General features: G+C 48.8%; 1 protein-coding gene across 1 annotated transcript in view; it reads left to right on the forward strand.

Moving 5' to 3' along the window:
• FSTL1 (follistatin like 1) overlaps positions 1 to 16760 on the forward strand; it is a 141971-nt gene that overhangs the window by 87906 nt on the left and 37305 nt on the right. Inside the window, exon 6 of the mRNA XM_085621046.1 lies at positions 5769 to 5899. Within this exon, the coding sequence (XP_085477172.1) occupies positions 5769 to 5899 (131 nt within the window). The remainder of the gene's footprint in view (positions 1 to 5768; positions 5900 to 16760) is intronic.

Here is a 16760-nt window from a genome sequence, read left to right on the forward strand (position 1 = left end):
CCCCAAGTGCCACCAAAAGTTTGCCTGGAATGACAACCATCAGGTCTGTAACCTCTGCTTAACCAGAGATCATGACGAGGACGGCTGCGAGCTGTGCGCTGAGTGTATCCCAAACACGCTGATAACTAGAGCCAAGCTGAAAGAGCACTATGCCACCTGCAGGCCCAGAAGAAAGAGAGCTCATCCCTAAGGGACCTCGAGCTGTCTAGTGAGGAAGAGGACAACGCGGACACTGAAGCAGCTGAAGCCGAAGGGTCAGACGTTGAGCGAGAGGTTGTTGAGAGGGCACCTGGTTCCTCAAAGAAATTTATGGAGGCAGACCCCCCGAAAAAGTTCTCAGGTACTTTGACAACCGAAGGAATGTCAAAACGCAAAGAGCCCCATGGACAAAGGCTCGTTGTCAAAGGACATGCAAGAGTGACTGAAGGAACTGATAGACCTTGAGGTCCTTGCTCTGAAGAGAAGAACGCTGACCACGATCTATGCCGAAGAAAAGGCGCTTGAGGTCTAAAGAAAGAAAAGATGCTTCAAGGCCAAAATGGCACCGATCTTGCAAAAGAAAAAAAAATTCCACACTTACTTCCGGGAATTTTAAATCCCTTCAAAGCCTCCGAGGGAACCGAGCCAGGAAGAGTTGGAGGAGGTCGAACTAAAATCGCCAAAAGCACCAGAGCCTCTATAAGAACAGGAAATGTTCTTCGAGGACGAAGAGCTCAACGTTGTCCAGAGACTCTTCCCCGACGTTGAGAGTGTCGACAACAGGCAAGATATCGAAGACGACTCACTCGAAGAGGTAATCAGCTCCTACCCTTAGAGAACCTCAGATGATATCGCCACATACAACTCAGTTGGAAATTGGCATCAGATATAGAGTATAACTCGAAGAGGGGAAGGCACAGAAATGCTTCTTCCTTGAAACCCCTGTGCCCTCACAGGGCAGGAACACATACTTCGCCATGCTACCTAGCATCATGGACCAAGGAAGGTAGGCTTTCAGAGAGCCAGCAGCCTGCAAGGCAGTGACCCAGAGAGCTGAGAAAAAATATAAACACTCCTCCAGAGACCCACTGTACATTAGAGGGAATGCCGTGGTAGACTCCATAATAGTGGTCACAGCAAGGAAAAGAGCCAACTTCTCCACTTCCACACCCTCCACCTGAGACAGAGAGCAAGAGTGTGGAGATGGTAGGACAAGAAATGTAGAGAGGAGCAGCCACACAGTGGAGAATCACGAAGTCCAATGCCCTCCCAAACTGGTATGCCCATCAGCACTGGGAAGAAATGGGTGAATTTATAAAGCAGCTCCTAGAGCAGTTCCAAAAGCAGGCAATATGGTAAGACCATTACCAACACATGCCTGAAATCCATTCTTGACGCCGCAGACACAGCCAGTAGACAGATGGTTCATGGGCACAAGACTGAGAAGACACGCCTGGCTACAGGTGTCAGGGTTCAAAAGCGAGATGCAGGCAAGCACCATTAACACCCCCTTCCTGGAGAACGCCTATTCGGCACCCCAATGTATGAAACACTCCAGCAGTTGAAGAAGGACAATTACTCAGCTAGGGCCATGAGAGCATTACAGGTTTGAGGCCACCAATGTGGAGGGGCAGCCTCCAAGTGAAGAACAGCCAGAAGGGGAAGCTTCGGGGGCACCGTACCACAGACCCCCTACCACCTCACTGGATAACAACAATCAGCGGTGCAACAGTAGCAGCCGCAGACAGCACAACAACAGCCCTTTCGTGGCAGAGCGAGAGGAAGGGATCTCCTTCCAGAGCAGCCAGCTCCTCAGCCAAACAACTCTGCAGGCCAGCTGCCACTCCATACAACACCAGTGGGGGGCAGAATGCGAGATGCAGGGTATTTTGGAAAAAGGGGCAATAGACAGAGTGCTATCAGCAAAAATCAACCAAGGGAACTACTCTACATGCTTCCGCAGCCCAAAGATAGACAGGGCGCTCAGACCAATTCTGGACCTGTTTATAAAACAAAATCATGAAAGCACAAACGTTCATGATGTGCCCTCTACAAGAGGTGCTTCCATTGCTGCAGCAGAAGGATTACCTGGCAACTATAGACTTAAAGGACACCTACCTACAGATACCCATCAACCACAAGCAATACCTGTGGTTTGTCGGCAACAAAAACCATTAGCAATTCAAAGTGCTCCCTTTCTGGATCTAGTCAGCACCAAAGGGATTCAGAAAATGCCTGGCCACAGTAGCAGCTTATCTAAGAAGGAAAGAGATTCATGTATACCCAAAGCTGGACGACTGCCTGGTAAAAGCAAACTCCTTCCACCAATGCTAGAAGAACGTCAGAACTGTCAGGGCCATCATACACAGGCTAGGTTTCCCAATCAACCTAGAGAAATCATCTACAAAGGGAAATAGACCTTTCTAGGAGCAAGTATCAACATGGTGTAAGCAGAAGCATTCCCTACCCTTAAGAGGGTTCAAGCAATCACAGAGAAAGCTGGCGGCTACCACAAGGGGCACTTTCTGACAAAGAAAAAAGATGGGAATGATGGCCTCCTGCATCCGAATTATACTACATGCAAAAACAAGATCCCTCCAAGAGTGGATCCAGAATCAGTGGTCACTGGCACGAGGGAGTTCAGAGGATCTAGTGGTTGTAACTCAGAAAGTGCGCAAAGAGATGAAGTGGTGGAACACAAATAACATAATGGTTGGCCAGCCCTTCACACAGCCAACTCCAACTGTGACAGTTACCACGGGCGCATCCCACACGGCCTGGGAAGCACACACGGGAGGGTTACAAATCAGAGGACTGTGGAGAGCGTAGGAAGTGAACCCACACATAAATATCCTGGAACTAAAGACTGCCTTCCTGTCCTAAAGGATTTTCAGACTCTAGTCAAGGAAAATACCGTACAAATACAAACAGACAACACAACCATGATGTTCTATCTGAACAAACAAGGAGGAACAAAATCACACATGCTGTCTAAAGTAGCCCAGGAAATATGGACATGGGCCATTCAAAGAAGAATAACCTTACCTACCTGCCAGGAGTACAAAACAAAGTGGCAGACAGACTAAGCAGACAAGCTTCCATATCACACGAATGGGAACTAAATGGACAGGTGCTCTGGGAGCTCGTCACAGCCCTGGGCACACCAGAGATCGACCTCTTCACAACACCAGAAAACCGAAAAATGCCAAGACTTCGCATTGAAGCACCCACGCGACCACTCCAAGGGGAATGCCCTGTCGGTAGACTGGTCAGGTAGGTTTGCATACGCTTTTCCACCAATTCCTCTCATGCCCCGGGCCATGAGCAAGTGCAGACAGTTGCACATGACTGTGATCCTCATTGTGCCTCAGTGGACAAGACAAACATGGTTCTTGGACCTGGTGGAGACGGCACAAGGGAACATTATAAGGTTGCCGACAAGGCACGACCTTCTTGCAATGCAAGGGGGAAGAGTCCACCACCTGTAAGTAAATACCTTGAGTCTGGCAGCTTGGTGCCTGAGGTCATAGAGATTGGCCACCTGAAAACGGTCCATGGACATCCCAAAAGAGGCAAGAAGACCGAGTACAAGAAGATGCTACTCAGCAAAATGGCAGAGAGAAGTTCTGCGGTGCAGGGATAAAGAACTACTGCACATCAGAATGGAAGGCACAACAGTAAAATAATGCCTCACACAACTGCTAGATGACAACCTAACATACGGCATACTAAAAGAAGGCTTAGCAGCAATAGTAGCCTACACACAAGGACACCTAGGAAGAAGCATCTTCATGGCACCAGTGATTAAAAGGTTTCTAGAAAGGGCAACAAGACTAGCCCCACCCATGTCTGCACCGACACCAATGTGGAACCTTAACCCGCACACAACTAAAGAAGGCACCCTTTGAGGCACTGCACAAGGCACAACTGCGGTTCCTGACCGTAAAAACTGCCTTTCCAATTGCGATCACATCACTACCTAGGGTGAGCGAACTGCAAGAGCTAACCATCCAGGAAACCTACCTACAAATGCACACTGGCAGGGTTGCCATGCGAACACACCCACACTTTTTTCCTAAAGTCATATCCCAGTTCCACATAAATCAAACAAGTGATCTTCCAACAACCAAAAACGTACGCCGAAGGAGTCCTACACACGTTGGATGTCCGCAGGACAGTCATGTACCACCTAGAAGGAACTACAGAGATCAGAAAGGGAAACCAATTTTTTATATCCTTAGCTGATTCACGCAAACGAATACCAGTAAGAAAGGGCACCATTGCAAGATGAACAGTGCAAACAATACAAAGCAGCTATCAGGAAGCAGGCACGCATTTGAAGGCATGACCTAGAGCTCATTCACAAGGAAGAAAGGGGCCACCTTAGCATTGCTTGCAAACATGCCGATAAGCAGCAAACGCATGGCAGCCACCTGATCATCAGTTCATACCTTCACAAAACATTATTGCGTGGACATTCAGTTAAATTAAGACCCACAAGTGGGACAGAGCACTGAAACACGTATTCGCAAACTCAACCTCATTTTAATACCACCTCCAGGAGAAAACAGAAGACAGCTACAAAATCAATGCACAGCATGTGAATCCAGAAAAGGATTCATGCTTCAAAACGAAACGGTTACTCGCCAGTAGGAGTAGTTTTTCAGCTTGAACAATTTTCTGGATTCACATGCAGCCCTCCACCTTCCCAAAGAATGAGAGTTTGCAAGGAGGGTTAAAATCCTGCCTAAAATCATCAAGAAGCCAACAAAAACAAAGGTCACCAAGGGAAAAATATCTGAAGAGTGCGACTACGTACAGAGGCTTCCGTAGTGCTCGTCTGATGTCACAAGAGGATGGGCATAGCACCAAATGGCCACAAACGGCACCCAGCAGAAGAGAAGACTAACAAAAGTTCCAGGACTCAACCACTAGATGGCGGAATAATGCACAGCATGTGAATCCAGGAGATTCTTCAAGGTGCAAAACTACTCCTATTGATAAGTAACCATTTTGTTTCACCTGATGCCCTCTCCCTTGCTTTCTCTGATCACTGGTTGGTAGTTCTGTGCCTCTAGGTTCAATACTGCTTGTTCCCTACTGTTTTGTTTCTGCATCGACTTGTTGGTTGTATCACTTCAGCTTACATGCCTACTCTTTTTCTCCACTAATCATTAACTCTGCATCTCTGTATCACACACTCTCTCCATCTCATGTAAACCTCTTGCTCGCACCCAGTCTTTATCTCTTCCTTGATTGATGGTGTGCATCTGTAACTTGCATACTGTCTCCTTTCCTTCGAGTTGTAAAGATCTGGCTCAGTGCTCTCTCCTTCTGTGCCCTGATTGGCTGTTGTATATCTCCTCTCCTGCTAGTTGTACATCTCTTGCTTTGCGCATTCTCTCCTTCTGTGCCCTGATTGGCTGTTGTAAATCTCCTCTCCTGCTAGTTGTACATCTCTTACTTCACGCACTCTCTCCTTCTGTGCCCTGATTGGCTGTTGTATATCTCCTCTCCTGCTAGTTGTACATCCCTTGCTTCACGCACTCCCTCCTCCTGTGCCCTGATTGGCTATTGTATATCTCCTCTCCTGCTAGTTGTACATCCCTTGCTTCACGCACTCCCTCCTCCTGTGCCCTGATTGGCTATTGTATGCCTCCTCTCCTGCTAGTTGTACATCTCTTGCTCACACGCTCCCTCCTGTGCTTTGATTGGCTGCTATACGCCTCCTCTCCTGCTAGTTGTACATCTCTTGCTCACACTCTCTCCTCCTCTCCCCTGATTGGCAGTTGTCTGCTACCAGTCTGATCGGGACGAGCTGCGGAAACGCATCATTCAGTGGCTGGAAGCTGAGGTGATTCCAGACGGCTGGCTCTCCAAGGGCAACAACTACAGTGAAGTCCTCGACAAGTACTTCAAGGTGAGGAACTTAGAAGGAAAGACCACTAGCTGCCGGTGGGCGTGGCCTCCATCTGGTCGTTAGACCCACGTGGTGTATTACTGTCAGCTGCTCAGCCCCTGAGCATTCTGGTACATGGAGTGCGCTTAACATCGTGGCAAACTAATAGTTCCATGATTAGTGTTTTTCCTTTTGAATTCACATACCCAACAGAAGGTCCGTGAAGGGTGAAGGTGGCAAGTGCTTTTGGTGAAATGTCAAATGGCCCTAACAACCAGTTCTACATTTGTAAAAAACATACGTGCCAGGGCTCTCGTCGGGAGGCCACTGCAGCTCGCACCACACATTGTCCCTGCCATGCTGCCAATGATAGTGATAACACAACAACTGACCATCACACTCCTACAAGTGTGACAGTTTGGATTATTCCAGGCCCCCTAAGCTATACGAATTGCTTGGGCGGCAGGTAATAGTCATTTTTATTGCATATTGAATTAGTAATGGGCTGTTATTGTCGTCACCTCTAAATTAGCCAGTGAGTGCCACCTTGTGGCAGACTGTCACAAGCGCCAGTGTTGACATTTAAGTGCCAGTGCCGCGCACCGGAAACCACCGGCTGAAATTAGGCACTGCTAACAACTAAACTGCCCTTAATTATTTAGCGCATTCCAGGCTTTCTTGACACCTTTTGGCCCTAAGCAGTAACATGGCATTCGTCTGGGTTAGCTGGGGATCTGAGTACCTCTGATCTGAACTTCTTGTCTAAAGTCCCTTTAACTACCTGTCTGTTGAGCTGCTGAGTTTGTCAACACAACTTTCAAAAGTCATCCTTTGGCAGAATAGATTGGACCAACTCTTACACATACCGCCCTGCCTCATCACACAGGCACACATACTCACTGACACACAGACCTGCCTTGACACACATTCACAAAACCCTGTCACATTCAAGGGCAGACAGCTGTAACACACTTCCTGTGGAGTATGTGAAATGGAAGAAGGACTAGCTAGATTAAGCTTTCTTTGAGTGGAAGGCTTCATTTAGTTGGAAGGTTTTTGATGGAAGGCCTTGGGTGAGATTGGTGATTTGTAGGGGCGCAGTCGAAAAGCAGGCATTTGCTTGACAAAAGGTAGTCCTTTGCGATTTAAGGATGATGGGGTGTCATGATATCGTTGTTGAAATATCGACATCCACAATATCGACTCCCACTATATTGGTAAGATAAATACACGTGGAGCAATACAGACTACAGTAGGAGTCACCATGCCTTGTGACTCAAGACCTCTTCAAAGAAAAACAAGTTGCAGACGTCTGAGCCCAACACTAGATGGCAGCAGAATGCTAAGCACATGAATCTACAGCACTACACCTACGAATAGATGCTTACAGGGTAAGTAACATATTCCATTTTACTATATATTCTGACATTGACAATATAGGGGTGACCACTATTATTTATGTGAGTTTTCAGCAGGCCAACTCCAATATTGTGATATACATCCCTCAAGGGCGTTTCTGTCTCAGGCCACACATATACACACAGCATCCTCTCAACAAAACCAAACAACACGGCATGCGCACCTCTACTTAAACGCATTCAAAATTGCCTCATCAATAGTAGTGTGTCAGCCACACACATAACACATTGTTTCAAGATACACACACTGACGTAACAAACAGGAATACATTTCTGTGCAGGCATCAGGACAGTCCACACAGATCCGTTGCGAGTTGTCGTCGGCCACTGTTCAATATTATAAATCACTGAACAATACAGAAGCCTGCTTTAGCCGTGCTGGCCACTAGTCAATGACTTCCATCAAAGCAGCCTCATACATTATCCACAGACCACTTAACTAACGCACTTAACTAAACTTCGGCGTACAACTCGGTTTACCCGCCCAAAGACACATTCCCCTTTCAACGCACATAAACGCAGACTTTCAGCTCTGTCTGCACACCTCGCTCACTTCCCAGGATTCCAAGTGCCTAGAAGTCGCAGAATGCAGTGATTTGCTAACTAAAAGCCCACGGGCCCTATCATGGGCACATTGATTGCGCTGGGCTTTTCGGTTCTTCGTCGCCAAAACATATATTGTCCTGAAAGACTGTTTCCGAGCCCTGCTGTCTGAGGGTCATTAGCAAGACTGTCTCAGCGCACAGCTTCATGGCGCACGCTGCTTCCGTGCACGCGCATACGGACGTGCCCGCGCTGCAGCTGTACACAGAGCTGTCTGTACCAGGCCTGAGAGAGGTGTCACCGCGGATGAACACACGCCTCGGCACACAGGGCCTGACAGGAGTTTATTGTGGGCGCCGCCGGCTCCATGGCAATGACCCCCGCAGGCCCGGGGGCGAGGAATGCCCCCGCAGCGCCGCCCCGGATCTGTAACTGTTACTAATACCCTTTGTGCGTGCAGAGTCGGTCCTGTCAGGGGTGTCACCCACACCTGTCATTACCGGTAATTACTGGGTCCCCACACCAAAGGATGCCGCCCTGCTCCTTCCCTCAGGGAGCGGCCATCTTTAAACACAAAACTCCCTAGTGATGGGACGTCGGAGACAGCTCAGGGGGTTCATGCGCCGGCTGCAGAGGTCCGTGCGTACCCCACTGAGGGATTTCATCGTTCTGAAGCCAATCACTCCCTAGTGATGACAGTCGGAGACAGCTCTGGGGGTTCATGCACCGGCTGCAGATGTCCGCGCGTACCCCATGAGGACTTTAATCATTCTGAAGCAGATTACTCGGTACCACTGAGTAAAATAATAGCTATTATCATTACAACACACACAAAGAAACAACTCTGTGGTTGTGGGGCTGTACATTTAGGTATTAAATTAGGAAATGCTAAGTGCTTGGTAGCTCGGTCTCTCAGGGCTTATTTACAAGCCCCTTGCGCCCTCGGTTCGTCACTTTTTTTCCATATTAAAAGTGACGTAGCGTCGGTGCAAGGGGCTTGTAAATAAGCCCCTCGGTGTTTAAAATAAAGGGTGGCATTTTTATTGAACGTAGAGAGGCATTTATTTCCCCCACCTGAGAAAAATGATTGGCTGAATAGACCATGTGGAAAATCGAGCTTCCGACCTAGCTGCAGACGGTTATCTGTCCCAGGTACATTAACCCACTGAGCTTTATTACCAGTCTCACCAACAGTTAGAAGCTAATCCAGTAATGGCAGGGGGAGCGGGTTTAAGGTTCATTCTGGCTAGAATGCGGTTGGAAACAGGGTTATGAATTTACGGGCAGATTTACAAGCCACTTTTGCGTCACTTAACATGGGGAAAGTGAAGCAAAAGTGACGCAAAAGTGGCGCAAGTGGCTTGTAAATCTGCCCCTCAGACTGGTCTGAAGACGTTTTTGGTGGTAAAGCACCACTTAGGCACCAAAATGTGAGGTTGGTACAGAACAAACCTTTGAAGATGAATAGAGTGTTCGAGTAGTAATGTCAAATGGAAGTAATTAGTTCAGCTTTGTTTTTCTTTGCATTCTGGTATTTGAAGTCCTGCATTATAATGGGAAAAACCAAAGTACAAGTACTAAAATGCAAATAAAACAAGCATTGGCAAAGCCAATAGGTTTAACGTTTGTTTTGCGAGCCCGTTGCACATGCACATCCCTTACAAATGTCAAACCTATTGGCAATATTTGTTTGTCTAACAGCACGGAAAAGCCAGCATGGAAAAAAAACACCTGAAAATGGACGCTATGGAGAAAAGGTGCTTTCTTTTCATGGCATGTGTGGCTGTAGATACACATGCTCTGCATACTTCCGCCGTTTAGTGTTGGGCTTTGACGTGTAAAACTTGTTTTTCTTCGCAGTAAGTCTTATCGAGTCATGGGACCTAGTGACTCCACCTATTAGTGGCATTGCAGTTGTACGTTTAGGTAGGCAGTTCTGCCTATCTAAACTTAGTACTCTTAATATTTCCTTTGCGAGATAAGGGGGCCTTGCCCACTCACAGGTTAAGACAGTTTCGATAAATGAGGCCATTAAAGAGGGACGTATCCCTTGTTCTTCACCACTCTCAGCAATTCATTCTATTAGTGGTATTGCACATGGGTATTGACTCCATTGTTAGATTGTTTTTTCTCTGCATTCGGGTTCAGATGTGTCAAGTAAGCTCTGGTTTGACACCGTGTGGTGTTCTCGCTGGGCCTTCGAGAACGTTTCTCGTCAGTTCTTTTAAACAATCGCGCTCTTTATCGGGCTCCACCGTTGTGTGTCTTCTACTCTGTGTCGGTCATCAACCTCTCAACTACCGTCATTTGTGTCAAGAATGTCCTCATAACGGAAAGGACTCCATTTCTGTTTTGCCCCGTTTTCCACTTCAAGTACCCGAGAACGGATCTCCACGAGGTTTGCAGCCTTTGCTTGTCTCCTGATCGTCGTGAAGACTCCTGTTTGGCTTATTTTGTGTTTCTAAACAAGAAGACCACTCAGTACCAGTGCGATCTCTGAATCGGCTCGGGCTCCATGATGCACAGAAAGAGGAGGGTAATACATCGGACCGCGTCAGCGAGCGAGAATAGTCGGATGTCAAGCAACTGGATGCTCCAGGTGTTGAAGTCGAGGTATCTTTTTCGCCAGAAAGCATTGACTTCAAGGGGGACATCGAACCAGAAGAGCCTCCGCAGGCCCAGCGTTTGCCAAAGATCACAACGAGTACAGGCACCCCTTCTACTCAACAAACGGAGGTGCCATCCTCGAGCTCCTGTGCCGCCTCTAAGGCCTCCAGTGCACCACTACCTTCTGGCCATGGTCGACACCACCATTCTGAGCTGTGCCCGACGCCCATTTCGACCTCGGGGCGAAAGTCCTCCTCGAAGCCTTGAGTGTCGACAGCCGCTTCGGCGCCGGACTGGAAGACGCAGGCTTGCCTGCCCTTGGACTCGAAGCGGGTTGACCCAAAGCGTCCGGAGGAGAGACATACCACCCGAAGCATTCAAAGCCAAAGGACATCAACTCTGAAGTATTCGGAGCCAAACCATTCGGAGTCGAGATCGAGCTTGGCACCGTCTGGGCGTAAACCCTCTTTGGCTCCCTCTAGACTGTCTTCTACTGCTGCGTCCTCCGCTGCCTCTAATGACTTCGACCAACCAATCCTCCAGCAGCTGCAGGAACATCTCAATGCCAAGCAGCAGCGAATCCACACCCAGCTGGGCACTGGTCGGATCCTGGCGAAGCCTCCACAGCTGCAGAAGGACTCTGTTCCTCATATTAGGAAATTGTCTTCTGAGGAGGCCCCCAACACTCCTGTGCCTCCCACTCCCAAAAGGCATGACAGGGCTACCTCTCCACTGCCTCCTGCTCGACCTTCTCCTCCACTCCTTTCTCCCACTTTTTCTCCTTTACTGCATGTGGATTCCCAACAACACTCACCACAGGGTTCCTCACATTCTGGGGGTGGTGGAGCCAGTCCAAGGCTATCCTAGGACCCCTGTGACCCTCCTCATCGCCCTCAGGACCCAGATCCCTGGGGTGATTATGATGCAGAACCCACAAACCTAGACATGTACCCTGCAAAGCCTTCACCCCAGATGACGTCACCTCTTAACGTGATCTCCTTCATAGGGCAGCTACCGTCCACAATGGTGAGATGCGTGTGCTGTAGAAGGAGGAGGATTCCCTCATGGAGGCCCTCTCCTCCACCCAACACTCTCTACAGTACTCTCATATGCTCAAAGGGGTCCTCAAACCAGCCATTGAGATATTTAATGCCCAGTTAAAGCAAGGGTAGTTACACTTAGCATTGATAAGACATTGCCTCCCCTAATGACCCTCCATAGATACGAGGCCACTTACCTCCTGGTTCTCTACCCACGCGTACAGCTCGAAAGCTCACAAACACTCAAGGCACAGGTGATGCTCCCTCTCCAGATCAGGAGAGCAAGAAAACTCATGCCGGGACACAAGGGTAGCAGCACAGTCTGTACGCCTTGGTGCATCATCACCTCCATCGGCCTACCATCCTGGTACAACCGAGCCCATTGAGATCAGATGGCGTACCTCATCCAACATCTCCCAGAGCAGTACCGCAAGAAGGGACAGGGATTGGTGGCAGAGGAAAACATTCTCACTAACACCAGCGTCCGTTGTGTGCTGGATGCCGCTCACACAGCTGCTTGCAGCATTAACACCAGCATCCTCCTGCCTCACCATGCATGGCTGTGCGTGTCTGGTTATAAACCAGATGTCCGGCATCATCTCTTATATGTACCCTTTGAATGCCAGCCTCCATTTGGCCCTCAGGTCAACAAGATGCTAGAAAAAACCAAGAAAGACACTGACACGGCCAAAGCGATGGGCACCTTACAGACACCCATTCCCCGTGGCTCCTTTTGATACTCCCAATACCGTAGAGGAGCAAAAACTCCCATCCCGTAAATCACTTCTACCTTCATGAGACCCACGCAGCAATCACCTTCCCAGGGCTACCAGAGGTGTGGCTACAGGGGCAATAATGGCAGGGTAGAGGAAGAGGCGTAGCTCCAAAAGGGGCTGCCCCTCCAAAACAGTGACACTCTCCACCTCCCCACCCGGCTATATAACACCTGTCAGGAGAGGGGTGCATGGGTTTCTGTCCATTTGGTCAGAAATCATCTCTGACCATTGAGTTCTCGACATTATGCAGGAGGGGTACTGTCTAAAACTTACTCAAACACCACCAAACATTTCTCCCTGCCAACACAAAATGCTCACAGAACATTTGGGAGGAGATACAGGCCCTCTTTGCCAAGGGGGGCCATAGAGCCGGTTCTGCAATAAAAGGATTCTGTCTATTCCCTGTACTTTACTTATCACCAAAAAGGACGGCTCCCTCAGACCCATCCTCAATCTCAAGCCCCTCAACAAATACACTCTGTCAGAGCACTTGCACATGGTGACTCCACAAGACGTCACTCCAGCACCAGCAAGAGTAGCACCAGGATTGGATGGAGCGGGCTGTCTGGAGGCCTGTGCTTGCCGTCCACCCAACTGCATGTCACTTTGGCTGGTGCAAGACTGCTGGCCAAAGTGACATGCGCACTTTGGAGCATCCAGTCAAGCCACTGCTCCAGTCCTCTGTGCTGCCAGTCGGCAGCAGAGGACACGCCCCTTTTCTCCCAGCTGACAGCTATGGTGCGCCTTGGTGAAAAATAAAAAGACAATTCAATAATTTCATTGTTATTTTATTTTTAACACCTAATACGCCTTGCTGCGGATGGGGGGGGGTGATGCTTCCCCGCCCTCATGATGAAACCGCCATCGTCAGGCCCACGTCTCTTCCTTGGCTTATGTTTTTGCCCCAGAGGGGTGAACCTGCCACCTCGCCGACCTCAAATAGTGTCATGCTGTGACTGCCCTTTAGGTGTCACTGGTGACTCCATATGCTCCCTCCCCTCAGGCCCCACAGCTGTCGGAAGCCCTTTCTTTGACCCTCCCTCTCTTACTTGGCTTGTGTTCTGGCCACAGGCTGGCTGAACCTCCCTTCTTGGAGTCCTCAGACATAGCTATCCTGAGAATGTTCTGTAGGTGTCACTGCTGCACCAGTCCCTCCCATTGCTGCCTCTCCACAGTCCTCTGACCCCCACAACCAGAAGTGGCCATCCGATGCTCAATATTGGACCAGCAGGCTCTCCCTCTCGTCCCTGGCTTGTATTTTGGCCTCAGGGAATGGGCCTGACTCCTTGGATCCTCGGAGACCTCAGACAATGAGCCATGACCCGAAGATGGGGCGGGCGTGGACTGAGCGTGCCCAGGCTCAGAGACGGATCTTTATCTGCCCTCAGACTCCGCAGGCCCAGGTGGGTCTGGCTGACCGGCCTGGACTCTGCCTAACCTGCTTGGGGAGTCTGAAGAAACCTGATGGTTACAGTAACACACCCCGGTTGGCTTTGATAGTGAGCTGTAACCGAGCCTGTCATTACACCATTGTGTGCACTGCACGTCGACTGCCTGGCCTCCAGGCTTGGCGTGGGTACAAGGGCTGACAGCCCCACAGGGAGCATTTCCTCGCAGAGAGACTCCGGGTGAGCTTCTCACCTGTCAGTATCGCCTGTGCTGTCAAGGACTCAGCTGTGCACAATATAGTGCCCAAGGGCATAGCCGCCATTGGTGCAGCAGGTACAGTGGCACAGGGGCCTAGAGCCCTAAGAGACCCATTGAACAATGATAATTGCTGTATTCCCTACCCCTAATTAAATTGCACACGGTAAGCCCAGTAACCCTGAGAATCTGGGTCTACTACATATTCATTTATAAAGTGATTCTGTCGGGAAACAATTTTTTAAAGAAAAAAAAAGGTTTATAAACTCAGAAAAGGGTTCAAGGAAGCTCCTTCACAAGTTATGATGGACCACCCACAAAACTCCATGTAAGCAAGCAAACTGCATTAAAAAAGAGTAAGGCAAACAATGTGTCACATAAGGGTGTACCACAATATGAAAACGGCGCACTGCTTGTGCAAGTGAAGGTGAGGTCACAATTCAGCATATAGTAAACATGTGTTAACTCAAAATGAGCTGATGGAATATTATGTACACAGTCAATAGAGCAAAGAGTACAGTCCTTCATTTGCCCCTAAGCAGTCCATATACGTCAAGCTATGGAAAATGTAATGACAACGTTTCGACCCTTAACACACACTTTTTGGAGCCAGGTCTTCACCAGAACAACAGGAGGGGATGAACCGTCAAAACCACCAAATGGATGGGGGAAGTACCTGTGGGGCCTTTATATAGATAGGCAAACATGGATGAAACCATCTGCTGTTAGTGGTATCTGGGTCTATAGACCTCAACGATACGCTATTCTCATGCTTTTGAACGAATTGAGCTCTAGAGAGAGGCCAGTGACTGAGCACTCTAGGCCTCGCTCATAGAGAGGCAGAGATCAACGATGGAGCATTCTGGGCCTCTCTCCTAGAGGCGCTCTCTAGAGAGAGGCCAATGATTGTGGGTGCTCGGCCTCCCGTTCAGAAGTGATTTCTAGAGAGAGAGGCCAGGGATTGGCTGCATTTGGCCTCGCTCCCTCTCTCCTCGTGGCGATGCGAACGCATATGAGCATGGCTTGCACACTGGGGCTTGCTCCCCTTCTAGATGAGATCCATCCAGGGAAGCCCCATGTGCTGACCACACCTCGCTCAGCCACGCTCCCTTTTGAAGACGTGCTCCTATATGGAGAGGCCAAAGACTGCGCATGTAGGGCCGAGCTCCCTTTCCCTTAGAGGTGACCACTAAAGCGAGAGGGGTCAAGGACTGAACTCCTGAGGATTTGAGAATTTCAACTCTCAATACAACTTTTTATGGGCGTAATAACGTATAATTAGAAAACCATTTGTGAATGAATGCTTCTATAGGGAGCACACAACTTGGTAACCTGTGAGACCAAGATTAGATATCAGGTAGGCTGTGTTCACAGTCAGTACCTTGCCCAAATTAGTACATCTTTGGGCTCCCAGTGCACCCACCCACCCCCAAATCTTGCCACTCACAAAAAAGGGATTATTTCTGGTACAAAAGAATAGAATAAGGGCCCAGAAATCTCCTTATTTATTATTATTACTCATTTATTTAAGCAATTTGTAGAGCGCACAAATACCCTTGGGTGTCTCGGCGATAGAATTACAAGCCTTGGTGTCTTTCTCCCATAGCCAGGGGGAGTCTTTGGTTGAAACACCAGCAGCAGGGGCAAATGAGGATTGCAATCAAGACTGGAATTACCCATACCGTGTTATTCTTCATTTCCCAGGGGACTCTCAGGATCCCACGCCTAATACCCAGTCAGTACCCCACCAGCCCCACCCACGCCCGCGCCGCGAGTTCTCAATACCCCTAGTATCTACAACTTTACGGCTGCGGCTGGAGTTACTATGGTACAACGTTGAAGCCCTGGTAATGAGGACATAGGTCTTGTTTTGTGTTTTCTAAGTGTGTTCACTGAGTGGTCATAAGATGAACAATGGTTTTTAAGACTTTTCTTCTGTCAGATGCCCCTGGCGCACACTGGACATCTTGGGGGTGTATTCGTGATCTACGGATTGGGGGATCATCAAAGCGCTGGAAGAGTTTCCTCTAGACCACAGTGTGCCCATGTTCTTGAGGCATCTTCAGGCAGTAAAAAAGATCTTTTAGTTTGGAGATCCAGCTCTGGTCATGGATGTTCAGAGCCCTAGGCACAATAACAGTTCAACATTTAGATACTCCCACGCCCCTATAAATGAGGGCATTTTTGCTGCCTGAACCTTATCTAGGTTCACATCCTGTGCATTATGCCACCATCTGGTGACTGGGTCCAGAGAAGCATACTTGATTCTTTATTTCGGGGTATAACGCTTTATTTTGGGGGTCAGCCATGGAAGACGTTGGTATGACTCATTGTAATGCCTGGAACCACGTTATATCCTCTTGTGGTGGCACTACAAGGCAGCTGCCTACATGGCCATAAAGTGGAAGAGAGCTTGAGAATAAACTCCAATTCCTGGCTTGATCATACCGCAAGAGTGAGCAGATCTGGCCTACCTGAGGTGAAGGAGGTCTGGGATTACATGTGTTCATGTTTAGAAAGGTCCTGTCTTGGCATGTTGGCTCTGCCTGTTTAGGGCAGGACCATGGCTGACTTTAAAATGCTTCATCCCCTGTATTTGCAAACACAAGCTAAAACAAGCATTGGCATAGCCAATAGGTCTCGCTTTTGGGACCTTATAAGTCTTTAGTTCTGCAGCACAATATCCTTGGTGCAACAACAGCAACTGTTGCATGGCTAAACACTTATAAGGTCCCAAAAGCGAGACCTATTGGCTATGCCAATGCTTGTTTATTGGTGGCCGTCACTCGTGACAAAGTGAGGCTTCATTTGCTACTGTAAGAGAGCAAAGCTTGCTTTGCTGCTGCCTGATTTG

This window comes from Triturus cristatus, chromosome 8 (assembly GCF_964204655.1).
Source record: "Triturus cristatus chromosome 8, aTriCri1.1, whole genome shotgun sequence".
NCBI lineage: Eukaryota > Metazoa > Chordata > Amphibia > Caudata > Salamandridae > Triturus > Triturus cristatus.